Source organism: Corvus kubaryi, unplaced genomic scaffold (assembly GCF_017639235.1).
Source record: "Corvus kubaryi isolate FWS band 111438036 unplaced genomic scaffold, C.kubaryi_AGA036_p1.0 137, whole genome shotgun sequence".
NCBI classification, from domain to species: Eukaryota; Metazoa; Chordata; class Aves; order Passeriformes; family Corvidae; genus Corvus; species Corvus kubaryi.
Window position 1 is genome coordinate 32215021 of NW_024580671.1, and position 15762 is coordinate 32230782.

The 15762-nt window shown below is 37.1% G+C and overlaps 1 protein-coding gene across 10 annotated transcripts in view; it reads right to left on the reverse strand.

Annotated features, from left to right (window-relative positions):
* The window catches only part of MAGI2 (membrane associated guanylate kinase, WW and PDZ domain containing 2), a 719843-nt gene that overhangs the window by 498268 nt on the left and 205813 nt on the right, over positions 1-15762 (reverse strand). For all 10 annotated transcript variants that reach the window (XM_042018455.1, XM_042018451.1, XM_042018449.1 and 7 more), the window contains exon 2: positions 7692-7808. In XM_042018455.1, the coding sequence (XP_041874389.1) occupies positions 7692-7808 (117 nt within the window). The remainder of the gene's footprint in view (positions 1-7691; positions 7809-15762) is intronic.

Consider the following 15762-nt stretch of genomic DNA (forward strand, 5'->3'; position numbering starts at 1 on the left):
TATCTAAAACCTTCAGGCTTGAAAAGCCTACTGTCATAGGGAGATACAGCCTCTACACAAACTTCAAGCTGCTTTAGGCTACTCAAGAACTGTGACTTGTACTTGTGAAGTAAGTTATTTGTAGCCTCTTCTATTTGCTATTCTTGTTCTGCTGAGGCAAGGTACTTCATAAGACCCATGCTATTGCCCTTCTAGTTTGCTGCTAGTTTGCAAGTAATCAATAAATTAGTGCTATCATAAAAATTCATTTAGAACTGCCACTATCCTTTATCCTTTCTGGAATTATGTGAATTAGAGAACCCATTTTGCAACACCTGAGAGTCTCCTCATAGTTTACATAAACATGTAGAAATTCCTGGGGACAATCAGCACAAATATTGTAACTAAACTCTCATCTGGAATTATGCATGTGCTATATCACATATAAATAATTCCACACAGATATGATGAGCAACCCAAGCTGCTTGACATTAGTCTCTAAATCACATGCCAGATAGCATCACTTAAGGAAGATATGTGATATACTTTTGTAAGAAAACTGCTTTAGAAAGATTAAGTTTGCAATTCCAGAACATTTTCTTATCTTTTTTTTACTGCAAAAACTTTTAGTGATTTTAGTGGTATTGTATCAACTTTCCAGTTGGCAGGGCCTCAGATTACCAGTTAGAAAAAGAATTTATATCGGCACCAAATTATAAAAAATATTTACTGATTTTGTAGGATTTGTGTTTTAAAATGGGAGAAAAGAATGGTATTTAAAGGAGCAGAAAGGAGGGAATGAAGGAGTGGAAAGAATGGGAGTAGGGGACAGAATTAGCAGCCTCAGTGTCTTACAGATGTGATTTGGGTGCAAAGATCTGTGAGAAACAGAACTGTTTCACTGAACTACAACCAATGCAAGCATCCTAATATTTTCATACAACCTTAATGGAACATTCAAGTTGCAGTATCAGAAGCAGTACACAATTACTGCTCTTCATTTTGTTACAACTCTTCTCACTTCCTACTACAGTTACACCACATCAGACACATTCCTTCCCCACTTCATCTTGAACAGTATTTATTTTCTTTGGATACCTTAGTTATTATAAGGTGAGTATTTAGTCACTGAATAGCCAAGAGTTGATATCCCCAATATGTAGAACTGAGAAGTTTCTACGAAAAAAAGACAGAAATGATGTACATTTTCTCTCTCATGACTAACACACAGTACAGTATTTTTCATCTGTGTTGCAATTTGTAGATATAGTTGGGACATCTGTTTACCCTAGACCTTAACTAAAATTGCAGTTCACTGTGATAAATAAATGTTAAAAACTGTTTTTTCTCTGGTTTTATTTTTATCCATTTCCTGCTGAAGGCAATGAAGTGCCTGCAGCCTGAAGATGCTCTGAGCACAGGCAATGCTCTGTACAAACTAATGGAGAGGAAGCACAGTGCTGATTGCAACCTTTACCATCCTGCTCTAAAACAGACAAAAAGTCCCATAATATAACCTGGAAAAGTCAATACAAAGATGCATATGCCAAACTCTTTGGACCAGGCATTCCCAGTGTCCTCAGAAAAAAAGGTCACTGTCCTGCATTCATTTCCAGCAGGTAATTAGGAATACTGAATGTAGCAATGGAAAAGAAAGCAAGGTCCACAGGGAACAGTTTAACCACCACTCTACCTCATTCAGGACAACTTAGGCATTGTTGGTGCTCTAGGTTTTTTTATCAGCTGTTCTTTGTCTCTTCTATTTAGGCTGTCAGTTTTTGGAAGCAGTGCCACTTTCTCATCCTCTGGTACATGTGGCTGTGCTGCATGCAACACAGCAGGGCCCTCATCTCATGTAATTACCTGATTTTGCTTGAGATGTCAATGATTTTGATTTAAGTACACTTTGGAGGTGTGCTCCATTAGATACACAACAACAAGAACACTTTTTTCAAGCTCTGCATAGCTCTATTGTGAACCAGCAAAGTCTAAGCAACAGCTAACTCTGGAAGAATAAAGTAGTCATTAAAGTTAGGTACTGTTATTTCCAGTGATGCAGACATTTCTTGGCAATATGGTGTGCTAAGCACAGGTTATTTTATCCTAACAATAGCTCCAAATGATGTCAAACTGGCAGCTCTTTAACTGACAATACCTCTTGTAAGATACTTCTGACACTGAACAAACTTGTAAGGAAAATATATTAAACCATTGGCAAAGCTGTTGCACACATTTCCCTTTGAATTTTCTTGGCTATATACATTTTAGAAGAAAAAAAATTATAATTTCTTTCATTTTTCAAAAAATATTTTGAAAGGCTTCATATTTGTCCAAATATAGATTAGTCAGGTATACCACACATCCTTATTCAGAGCAGCAGAACTATGCACAGAGAGCTTCTGAGCTTGGGCTCCCCTCAACCAACACAGAGTTATTGCTCACTTGAATTCCGCAACTCTTTCCTCAGCTTGGAAATCAGAAACCTCGTATGAAAACCTAGGTATGTAATGGGGATTTATTTCAGTATTTACTAATTATTGTGACCAAAATAAAAGGTATTAGAAGAAATACGAACTATGATAACACCTGTCATCAGTAGAGAAAAGTCTTACACACCTCCAGAAGTTTTTTGCTTGTTATTGGTACCTGTGAACTAGATTATGAGTAACTAAGATTTCCCAATATATTACACTTCTCTGTCAGAGGGAAAGACCTTGTTTGTTTTGCACTGTTTTTCAGATGAAGATTTCTTCAGGTCTGAAAGTGTGAATTCCCCTGCAGCTTCAAGTATAAACATATTTTACTGACTTTAGTATCACAGAAATATAAGCTAATGGCTCTACTTTTACTGTATATGATAAACAAAACCAACACCAAGAAAAGAAAACTTAAAAAATCACTGCATGTACTTTTTCTTCTGGGAAGAGGACTAGACGATAAACATAAGCATGCTGTAAGAAGTGACATTTCAACAGTACACAGACAATATTGCAGCATGTAGGTTAAATTTATATATAGACCAGACTATACTAAAATACAATACAACAAAACTATATTTGAAAATGAAGCTCTTATTTAAATTGACTCAAGATGACCTAAATCTAAATGACATGAATCTATTCACAGAAGATAGAAAAAAATAAGTCACAGAAGAAGTGACTTAAGTGACTTATTAAGTGCTCATATGTTTCATATTTGCAATGCAGTGTTAATTCCATTCACCTAACAGAGTCCCCACAGCGTCAGCAGGCAAGCTGAGAAAAAGGATTTGTTATCACGATTTGCCATGTGGGAAACTGCTGCTCATAATGATTCCATTTCTTGCCCTTGGTCACTCACATATAGTATATGGCTCAGTTACAAACATAAGTTTTTTTCCTGTGCTGATAACAAATGTCTTAAATAAAACATCCTTCCTGCAACTTCTGTGCTAATGGTAATACTGCAATATCCACTGCTGTAAGGCTGATCCATATACCCAGTCCTCTCTATTCTTACATCATTCCTTTTTTTCTAAACTCAAAGACTAGGAAGGAAGCTTCCTCATCCCCATCATGTTTTTAAAGCTATTTTTTCCCCCACTTTCACTGTGAAGAATGCATTTATGGGCTGCACCCTCCTTTGGTGCAGCAGGACAGACCAACTCATCTGAGCTACTGTCAACCTGAAGTTATATCCCAGAGGATGAGCATCTCTTCAAATTAATGGATGACTTTTTACTTTTATGAATCAGCTTGTCCTTGACTTTTTATGGTGGGGTTTAATCACAGTGTTTTCCACTATCATTTCACATTCCCTGTCTGGAAAGGAAGCACACACAGATTCTATTTTCAACCACAGCTACACTATTTTTCCAGCTCTTAAAGAAATGGAATTTGCAGTTGCTTGGAAGGACAGATCAAAGGAGACAGGTCCGACCATGACTGTCACTATCAAGGCTGTTCTCCTGTGATGTACTCTACTCAAAGCTTTATTCCTGCGATGACACAAAGTTAGAGCTACCTCTTCTCACATTAGTGAAAACTGGAAAGCTGCTTGCCCACATGGCAACTGCAGTTTGCTGGGAACACTACCAAGCACAAGATGCAGCATGATTAAGGTGTTGTCTGCCCATAGCATTCAGAGCCCAACGTGTTTTGTGGCCTTTCTCCAGATCCCTAGATTTGGATGGATAGTGTCAGACAGTGCTGACAGCTACCCCTTTTCACCATGCCTTACTTTTCTGTGTTGTAGGACAACCACAATGGTTAGTGCTCCTAAATACCTTCAGGAGTAAGTTTAGGATATGAAAAGTGCTAAAAACCTACACAACAGAAAAAGGGGAAGAAAATGCATGACACAAACTTCAGCTAGGTCTTCTGAATTTGGAAAATGAGGAACTTTTCTTTCCTCCAACACTACCTTGTTAACAGCTGCATCTTGACTGCTGCAAATACAATTGTACATCCTGCCCCAGGATATATGCATATCATTCCTGTTGGCAATGCAGGGAAAATCAATTTCTTATGGCACTGAGAGCTGCGACACTTATAGAAGGCAGCACTTGACTCTCAGGGTTACATGGCCTTTTCTAATTTAGTAGAAAGGGGCACTGCATTAGCAAAAATAGAGAAATGTAAGGATCACAAACCCAACCAATTCATCTCATTCCCAGGAGCTACAATTTCTGAGGGAAGAATTGACCCATTATCCTCATGTCATGTGATTCTGGCCCATCTATTCTTTGGTGTACACAGGGATGTACACTTGTATAACAGAAAATTCAAATTCTTATCTAGAATCATAGAGTCATAGAATGTTAAGAGATTGGAAGGGTCCTTAAAGATCATTTGGTTCCAACACCCCCCACAATGGGCTGGGACACTTCCCACTAGAACTGGTTGCTTAAGGCCATATCCAGCCTGGCTTTAAACACTGTCAGGGTTGAGTACAAGCCCTAACCATATCTGGCTTAGTTCAGTTGTCTAACTTGAGTTGTCTTATCCTGATTTAAAACAGGTATGGATTAATTCTCTGCTTCCTGGTTTCACAGAGAATACTCACTCATTCAGTGCAAGTGAAAGATGACTTTGTCTGACCTAGAAGGCTGAGAAACCCATGGTCCTGCCCACTGCACTGCTGGGGCCAGTGCTGCCAGTGCGAACAGAAAGCAAAGAACAGAAAAACTCAAGGTCAAGGACTCTCTATAATGGTTTTACTGGCAATTATGCCTCCGTAACAGAGCAAAGATTGTAGATGCATTTTTAAAAGGAAAATATTGCCACTTATTTTTCAATTTTTTTCCTCTTTGTGTTGCAACCTTGTCATTGGAAATTAAAGCTATGATGCCTGCAGCTGGCTTTCCCTCTCTGTTTTTCTGCACAAGAATTTGACCAAACTGAGCGCTGCTTTTGCTGTGTTGGCATCTGTTGCAAGATTTGTAATAAGTTCATGGTTAGGTGCACTCATTAAGTGAACGGGTGGGCACTGGTACAGTCAAACATTACCACTGTATACTAAGGACTGTAAAATACAGTGTTAGGACAGCTAACCAGCACTCTTAGACTATGTACAGAGCTTAAAAACAAAATACTGCCCAGAGCAGAAAATTTTGAATACTAATGCCCTTGAAAGGTAAGTTTGCGATTCAAAAATTAGTTAACTTATATGAAAATAAGAAAACAGTTTCCCTCCTAGACATGAATTCTAGAGACAGAGTAAAATTTCACTAAAAAAAGATTCACCACAATTATGATTGAGGGGAAATCTGGGTTGCCACCTATGTGATGGTATCCTTTTTATTTGACTGATTATGGAAAATCCTTTAGCTGACCACATATAATCCTGTCTGCATTTCATAATTTCTTTTTTTTTTTTAAACACCCACATTTCAGAAGGATTACTTTCAAACAATTTTCAAGAAGATTTTGAAGAAAATATGCCAGTTGGGCATTATGGAGGGTTTTTTGGGTTTTTTTCTACCACTACTACTGAAAAGAGTCCTCCACTCTCCAAGAACATGACAGCTTACCTGGGAATTCAGCAGCTGCCATCTGTAACACTACACTATACTTCAAAATGTAGTTTTTACTTAGTTAAATATACTCACTATGAATACAATAATGACCTAAGAATTTAGCCACCTAAAGTGACACAGAAGATGGAGAAGCCACAACAGAAAGAAAAGGTAGCGTTGTTTACAGGTTCCAAACTGTAGTCTTTGTGGTTGTAGTGTTACATTTTGAAAGACAAATTTGCTTCTGTGAGTACTGTATTTTACTTGACACATGAGAACACTTTATTATTGTTTTGATTAAAGCAAAACAACCTCAAAGGCTACTCATTGTGCCCATATTGCTGACAGACAGCATCTGTTACATGTGTGCAGTAGTTGTAATATTGTATTTTCCTTCTTCTTTAACCTGGACCTGTGGCACTAATGAGCAGGGACTGGGGTTATAATAAGTATACTCTTATGCTAATGATGCTCCCAGAGATCCTTGGAAGAGGGATTTAGGCTCAAAACTTTTCTACACTTTCCTGTACTTGCATTTCCACTTCAGCTGTGATGTTTCTCAGTATTTTCAGACAAAACTAATTTATCATAAATCTCACATAAATGTAACATTTTTTGTTTTCTGCATACAGGTAATAATTCTTAAATGTTTTTCTCCACCTTCCCTTCTGATAAGTTGCAAATGGAACTCCTGAAATTAAGAATTGATATTTATTTATCTTCAGCTTCCAAGAAAAAAAAAAGGGGGGCAACTGCTTGAACAACTTTTTTTAGGTGCAGCTTTTCAAAGCTTCATTATTTAATGCTATGAAAGAAAAAACATACAGTAGCATTCACAACAACTCAGCTTTCAAACAGCATCCACTCATTACCATACAAATAGCACAGCCACTTACTCAGTATACCTTCCTCTGCCTATCATGCCAGTGTCAAGCCTGTAAATTCAAAAGTGCACCCCTTTTTTGCCAAAACCAGAAGACCCATTTTATGTCTGCTAAGCAATTATTTTATGAACGAAGAATAATGGAACTTCAGTCCATTTTAAATGATATATTGTCTGTCAGCCAAGTAGATCTGTTCTGAAAGGCATGGCCCTGACAGTCGGACATGGCTTGCGTGACTCTCCTTAATTTCATGTCTACTGCAGAAATAGGTGGATACTCTCAATACAACAAAAATTATTTTAGAGGTTTTCAAATATTTTGAATATTGACTTATGTGGCAACAAACACATATTCAAGACAGTACAAACTTTCATTGGCATGCCTGTTGCATTCAAACAAAATCTAGTCTATACATTCTTCTGTTGCCCTATTGCATTCTAAATCCAATGGTATTATTACATAATGGATATGTGAAACACAAGGCAGATCAAACTCTCTCTGTTGGACATCCACTGAACCAGCCCAGAAAACTGGGTTTTTTCTCTTTAAATTTGTGCTTTCTAAAACTACAGAAGAAATAAGATTATCATTCTAGAGCCAGACTTTATGAAATTACAACTTTGAAAACACCACGAAAATATTAGTGAATTCAAACACAGTTAAATTTCTCAGCAGTAACATGGAAGACTTGAACCAAGCCATAGATCTATTTACAGGAAGTCTGCTTTATCCACAGACCACCTCTTCATGCATTGCAAAGGGCCTCAGCAGCACTCACTCAGACAGTCTATGGCCACTAAAAAGCCAGGTTTGTCCATCTCCACCCTACTTACATGGCACTGTGCGGAGATAGAGATTGTCTCTTATGATCTGCTGGAGCTCATGGTCCACCGAACCTTTCTGGAACCGTAGATTGAGGTAGTGACGAAGGTCCTTATCAACAATGCCTCCTGTCACAGAAAAGACAAATAAAAGTACAATTTAAAATTATATTGCTTTGATGGAAGCAGTGAATCACTTGTGAAGTCTTTGTGACTCATTTTCCTTTATGTTTCTGTCACAACGGAGGACAAAATCACAAAGAGCTTTTTGGTTAAAGCATGTGGTTGGTACAGTATTTTTTACTACTGATAATAGTAAAGACTAAAACCAGTTAATGACAAATAATTGTTTAAATCTGTACAGTTCAGAAAATACATATAGGATTATAGACAGAGCTGTCAATATTTTTTATGCACAAAACTTGAACATATTGTTATTATACAACTACCTACATATGTATCTAAATAATAAAGTATTAGGTATTATGTTTCCTATGACCTTGTATCAATTTCCCACTTCATATTAAACCAAAAATCTTGGTACAAAATCTCTCTGCAGTGTTCAGTGCTTTTAGTACATGTGTAACCATTATGAAATGTGGCTCTACTTAGTGATCATATAAATGCTATATAATGTTTTATCTATTTCTGATAGAACTCACAATTGAAAGAGACACTATCACAAACAAGGGTTCATATTTTATTTCCACCACCAAGAAAGGTCATTATGATGCCATGAAGGTTTTTGCCTTTTCTTTTATACCCCTGTTATACCTTCTTACAACTTCTGTATTCTTAGTGCTTTTTGCCTACATTCTTGGACTTGTTTGTCAAGCTGAGAGACTAAACATTTTAGGAGCTTCGTAGCTAGGGATCAGTGTGCCCCAGACCCCAAGGTCCTCTCCAGAACACATTCTGTAAACCAAGATAGAACCATCCAGGGGAAGGCTCCTTGGGGAGGGGGGTCTCACTTGAGCCTCTCATTGGGGAATCTTTGATAGATATGCTAATTAGTAAAACCTATAATGTTAGACCAGATCTTTTTTGGGGGGGGGCATATTCGGCGGGGTGCATTTCAATGCATATGACCTGGACATGTGCACCTAAGGATCCTTAAAATAAATACCAAGGTAAAATCCCTTTTCGCCTTCTAACCATGTTTGACTCTTGATTTTAAGACCAGGAAAAGGCATCAATTACAACACCTCATCAAAGCAGTGCAAATGTGGAAAACATTGAGTAAAAAACCTTGTACTTGCCACTTTTACTATAACTTTAGGACAAAACAATTTAAACTACTGTTTAGCCACTGGCTGGTGTATCATATTCCACTCTGAAATCTATATCTATAAATCTGATCCGACATGATTAAAAGCATTTCCCAATATAGTTCCTCCCCATTTCTTTTAACCTTGAATATGGATCACATTTATAATTATGGAGAAATCTATAAATAACTCAATTTCTTCCCTCTCTGAAATTCTGACATAGGAAAAATATAAAAAATCATTACTATTGAGTTCTGACATATATTCCCAAGATGAAAAATTGCAAAGTAGATAGATCCCTAACTTGTTGCTTCACACATTCAACCTGATGACATTTTTTCAAATGGCATTTGCTATTGAACCTTCTGCCAAAAGTCTTATTGACTTAGACTATATAAAGATTTTCCTGTAAATAGGAGCATATAACATTCATACCTAATTATTTGAAAGTCACTGCAGAGCACAAATGGTTATAAATGAAAATATATTTCTCCTTACAGCTATTCCTATTTATCTGCCTATTACAGGTCCATAATCTTATTATTGCTGCTCTTTCTCAGTAACTTCAAAACCTTTTGTTCCAGGCTTATAAAAAGCTTATAAATAATTTCTCTCTTCTTTAGCTAAAGGCAAAAACCTAGCAAACTTTCATAATCAAAAGAAGGGGGAAATAGCACCCCAGCCCATAACAGACACAAAAAAATACCTGTATGCCCGGTTTCCTGAGGCTGAGAACTTCCAGATGGATCTCTTTCTTCCAGGATCCCCAAGTTCTACTTTGTCTACTACTTTGTACCACTACCCTGTTTCTTGCAATAGGTGCAGTCTGCAGACCAGACCATCCTTACTTCTAATTTCTTGTGAGATTTCCAAGGAGGCTGAAGAAAATTCTCTGAGTCTGCTGTCCTTTTTGATCAGCTGCAGAGAGTAAAGGTCCTGCAGCTCTTGCTCTTCTTGCTCTAATATATGGAACATGCCCAGTGATGCAGATGCTTTTTGGCAGCCTGAGAAAATGCCATCTTGAGAACAACAGCTGTAGCCTGCCCACTGACACAAACCCGAATCATTCAACTTATAACATAAGTAAGTTTAGGAACCTACACAGATTTCTGACCCTCAAAGTGCATTTTTTATTTACAGCCTGCTGCTTCAAACACAGCCATTTAGTTCATTTAGTTCACCGTGTGTAATGAATGCACTAAAACCTCCTAAGGACTTCATAAAAAGAGTCATCTGATATTTTTGGCAAATTGCATATTCCAAACTGGATGTAAAAATGTGTATTTACAAGAGGAGATGCCTACAGCCTTGTATTTGTTACATACAATTCAAAAGCAAGTTTCTAACAGAAATAAACAGAAATAAAACCATGGTGCAGAGGAAATAAAACTTAGCAGCTTCCAAACACAGTGGAAACAGTATAATTTTTTGCATAATATCTGAGTATATACTGTAGAGATTAGTCAATTTTAAAGAGCAGTCATATTAAATACAGACAACATATGTACAATCAAAAAATTTCTTCTTCAAAAGTCATTCTGTTTTTTGAACTAATTGATGTTTTTCAATTCTTTGGGCACAAGCTATCTTTTTTTTTTTTTTTTTGAATCTGGCATAACAGTGAATTTTTCCTCCTGGAAATTGTAAAAAAATAAAATAGTTCTAGAGCCCTGAAAAACAGATGCAGTATTTTTAGTTCATCCATTCAATTGCCATTCTTCTGCTTTTCTCCCGTAAAAAGTTCTGTAGTTTTACCTGATGCTCTTTAAAAGCATATTGACTCCAGACATGCTTTTGTGGTATTTATAGTACCTGAGCTTTGGAGCAGCCTGATCCTTTTAAAGTACAATCAGAACAACATCTTGCATGTGCAGTTATGGATCCATAAGACTTTTTGCAAGAAAACTATAGTGAATTGCAAATATGTAAACCAGCCTTGATTCAGCAGCAGTGAATTACAGTTTGTGTTACAGACTATATAAATCAAGAATAACATGAGTAATAATAATAGGATTATGTCCTCCAAAAGGCTGAAAATAAGAGACAGAAAATGTTATCATTTGGTTTACTTTGAAGGGAAAGAAGAACCGACATTGACAGTAAGTTCATAGAAAAAAACAGGGAGAAAGCATTTTTACAGCCAGTAACTGCTTTTTAATGGTCCTATCCAGCCCAGTTAGAGAAGTGACTGACTTGGTTTCTGTACCATTCAACTTCCCTTTATTGTCTCTTTTCGTAGAACATTGAAAATTACTGAGATGTTGAAAAATTCCTGACATGAACCTAACCCCCTTCTTTTCCCTTATTCCCAGGCTGCCCACATTGGAGGAGTTCGGGATGATGCTCAGGGACCACCGGTGCCCATCGCGCCATTCCGCAAATCCCCCAGCGCTGCCCTGTGGCTCAGGAGCTGGAGCTCAGAGGGAAGGAGCTCCCCCAGGCCACATCCCACTCACTGCATGTGACAGCAGCAGGAAGCACTGTTTGTGTCAGAGGTATTATACAGCTCAAGCTTTAGGTATCCAACCCAGAGATTTAAATTTAAAGGGTTCTTTGGCCACTGCCACAGGAGGAGGCTGACAACTGCATGATGGAGCATTCACTGGCTTGCAGCCGTGCAGTGCTTTTATGGTTTTGGTTTGTCTTTTTTTTGCTGGCTTGAGGCCTGTGCCCTGTTTCAGTTTCATTTCACTCCAATGAAGCCCTTTGCCTCACTAGCTGAGAAACACCGGATGTGAATGAAATACTTCCAGTAATGATCTCTTGCATAATTTATGTGCGGCTTAGGTACAGCTATCAATCCTGATGGCAAACTCGTAACCATGACTGAAGTTGATTCCAGACATTATAAAACAAGATGCACTTGGATGAACTAAAAACTCTCTGTTTGCATGTTATACTTATGAATTTCATGAGCAAAGTGTATCTTTTTACAGTATTCTAGTACATTTCTCTCATGTTTGCTTGTCTTTATAAAATCTAGTAGCAAAGTCCAATCAGAAAAGAAGTACAATAAAGAACATGCAGATAAAAGAGTATTGAATAGTTTGTAGCTCATTAGAAGATTCAAACCTGAAGATAATTGCTATTTCCAAGAAAATGGCAGGGATAAAGGTTTATAATGTTCTCTAGTCCTAAATATTGTAACAGTTATTTTGTAACTTCCTATTTGGTAACACACCGATGCTCCAGCTGGAGTCTACACTTGCATTATATTTTCCATGGAGAACTACTTGTAAACATGAACATCCCTCTTGTTGTTCCTGCAATGGCAGCTCTAAATAATTTGCTTTACCGTTAACACATTTTTATTGCTGTAAATTTTCAACAAACACTTCTGAGAATTCACCCATTAGTATTTGCTCATCTTGTATAATAATCTTTCATTGAATTGACTTCCCAAAATGTGGTGTGGTGAATTATTTGGGTCTTTTTAACAGTAAAAGTAAAATCAATTGCATCTTATCTGAGAATAATTTGCCTTAGATATTTTATTTTCTGGGAGTAAAATTTAAAAGACTTCAGTCTCCCTGGCTTCTATAAATACTCCTGGTTAGAAATATCTACGAGCAAGCAAGACTTTAGATCTATATTTGCATCTCTACATGATCTGCATCAGGGGAAAGTAAAGGAAATACCTCAGTATCGTTACTCTGTGAAAGCAGACAAGATCATAAACTTTCAGTATAAACTACCCCCTCTCTTCTACTGCCCTGCTTGAACCAGGTTGGCTCTCCCTTTGTTTTCAGCAAGCTTCCACTTCTGACTGTAAACACAAGCCATGTATGTGGCAAAATCAAATGCCTTGAATGACCTGGCTTTCACCAGCTTCAGCAGGACTATTCTACTGGAGAGTGTTATCCAAAGTATTTATTCAGGTGGTATTTGGAACTTTATATCCACACCATGGGGTGGGTCCAAGGACATCTGACAACAGCTCAAGTCTCTTCTGCACCTCTTCGGTAGAGTACATGCGATTTGATGCCTGCTAGATTAATTTATCCTTCATCATTCACAGATAATCTAATTGACCTTTGTGTAAGTACTCTAAATCATGACCTAAATTTTTTAAATCAGCTATATCAGGAATATTGGATGAATTAGTTCTTTTCTCTACCAATGAGATAAAAAAGTCTTTTACCCAGGAAGGCGAGTGCAACAATATTTGTTTTGTGACTCTCTCGGTGATCTATCAAGAAAATCATAGTCATCACAGGTAAAAAGCTGTGTATATGGTCTAATTGCTCATTTCCTAATGTCTTTTTAAATGGTTCAGTAAGAATCCAGAATACCTGAAATTACCCTACGGAACCCCTCTTAGTCATTCCAGTAATTTTAGTGACACCATGACCACTTATCTTTAAACATCTCTATCATTTTTCATTCTGTTATATACAACCTAATGTGAAATGACCTACAATTTCCCTCTTCCTGTCCTGTTCTCCAGACCCACACAACTTTAGGCTGATGCACAAAAATCAGCAATGCAAGTTTGAGCAGCAGTGAGGGACAGACCACACAGCTGTGAGAAAGCCCATGTCAGCCATGGCTCCTAAACACTCCCTCTATATCACACCCTAAAGATTTTAAGCATAAAACAAAATTTCCTGCTGTATCCCCAGGATATATATCACACCCTAAAGATTTTAAGCATAAAACAAAATTTCCTGCTGTATGCCCAGGATTTTTCCCCAGATGATCCTCTCAGAAGAAGAGCACCACAATTCCTTTTGCCCTCCCACAAGTTCAGTGATATTTTACTGTAACAAACTTCAAAAAAAAATCCTTAAGAAAGCCTTCATTAAAGAAAAAATTATGATTACCACTACTCATATGAATTCCTTCTCTTGTAGTATGAATGGTACTTTTCAAACAAATGAAATATATCTTATTTTAGTACTTGATTAATAAAAATCTCAGGCATTTAAAACTTATGAGCCAGTATAAGATGATTTACTTTAATAGTTTCTTTAACAGTTAACCAGAAAAATCACTTTTAAGAGAGAATATGAAAATTCCAAGTAATAGGAAAACTCTTGGTTGGATTTTATAAGGATTCATTATTAAAATACAGCCTATAGCTAAGCCTATTATTTAAGGGAAATTATTTTCAACAAACCTATATATCAGAGTAATATAAAGATGGGTGTTGGCATTTCAATAGTCATGGTATAATGGGCATCTTCAACAAGGGATATTCCTTCAGGTTTCCATGAAAAGTATGTAATCACCATAACAGTAAAACAAAACTTTAGTAAATTATATGAAGCATGTATTACACTCCCAGTCATCGGCTGAAGATTACACATTTTATTTTTAAAGCCTTTCTATCTCTAGATTAAACTGTGCATCATTTTTGCACTTCTGCCTGCCTTTCACCACTACCTTCAGCCAAGTCTGCCATCTGACTTATCTGCAAAGTCTCAAACCATTAGGGGTGAACCATGATCTATGAGCATGACTGTGGAATGTGTGGCATGATAAAGTGTGATGGAGAACCAAGAGGGAAGTATGCAAGAAAATTAGACTCCTCAAGGAGAAAATTAATTTCTCTCATATTTGGGGCTACTCCAATAAATTCTATTCCATGATGGATGATCATGGAGATCATGGAGATCTAAACAAATTTCAAGACTAAAGGCTTTGGAAAAAATTAGATCTTGGTGTTTTTCTATGTGCTGTATACGATGAAAAACATTTTAAGACCTAATTTATTGATGGGAAATGGCCTTCTCTTTCATAGCCTGCTATTTTGTGGTCTTTCTCTTTGGGTATGGATTATATTACTAACCTTTTTGCTTATCGATCTTTTATATTATATATCATACACATGTATCATATTTATAACACTTAGACTTGCATTCTTAGGTTTATCCTCTGATTTCTTCCTCCTAGCATTTTAAATTCAAGATTTTAAAATACAGGATTGTAGAACTTACAGGTTAAATTGCATGGGGATTGCACTACACACAGACTGTATTAAAAAACCTGCAATAAGTTCTAGCCAATTAATGATTTTCTCCATTATGGGAATCCATATTTGGATGTATGTCTCTTTACAAATATGTAATTCCCTAATCTCTGCAGACGATATATTCCACCTGCTCTCCTCAGACCAAGAGACAGGCTGAGGTTTGCACACTCACTGATCTTCACAGTGGAGAAAGTTTTCACTTTGTTGCTGGGGATAGAGGAGTCCTCGCTGCCTAAGGACACCCCAGGTTAAATTCACCACTGTGTTACACCTGCCTTTGTTGTACCTTCTGTGGTAGTCTGAGGACCAGATAAACAGGATACCCTGGAGCAGCCACAAATGAGACCAACACCACAGGGGAAGATTGATTCTAGGAACACTGTGAAAGCATATAATGCCCTGGATTTATTTTCTTAGTTTTTGTGGCTAGCCTCAAGCCTCTGTTGGAAATGTGAAGACATGAGTGTGCACTGTGCTGGAAGCAAAAAGGTGGTTTGTAATGATACAGAGAGGCTGCGTCAGCAGGAGAATCAACAGAGCCAAACACATCTGCATTTTGTACTTTACCTCAGATTACTGAACTTTGGCTTTTATTACAATATAGAGCTCCACTCCTCGTGGCTACTGTTATGATCTGGTTTAAACCCAGAAGAGCAAAGAATATTAAGTCTGTGTATAAGCTGGAAAGAACCTGAAGGTTCAAAATATACCCAAAACCGAGATTGAAACCAAATGAGGTTAGATGTTGGTGTGAAAAAATTGATGTATTTTATTTAATAGTAAAAGAGGCACAGAGAAAGAAAGAAAGAAAGAAAGAAAGAAAGAAAGAAAGAAAGAAAGA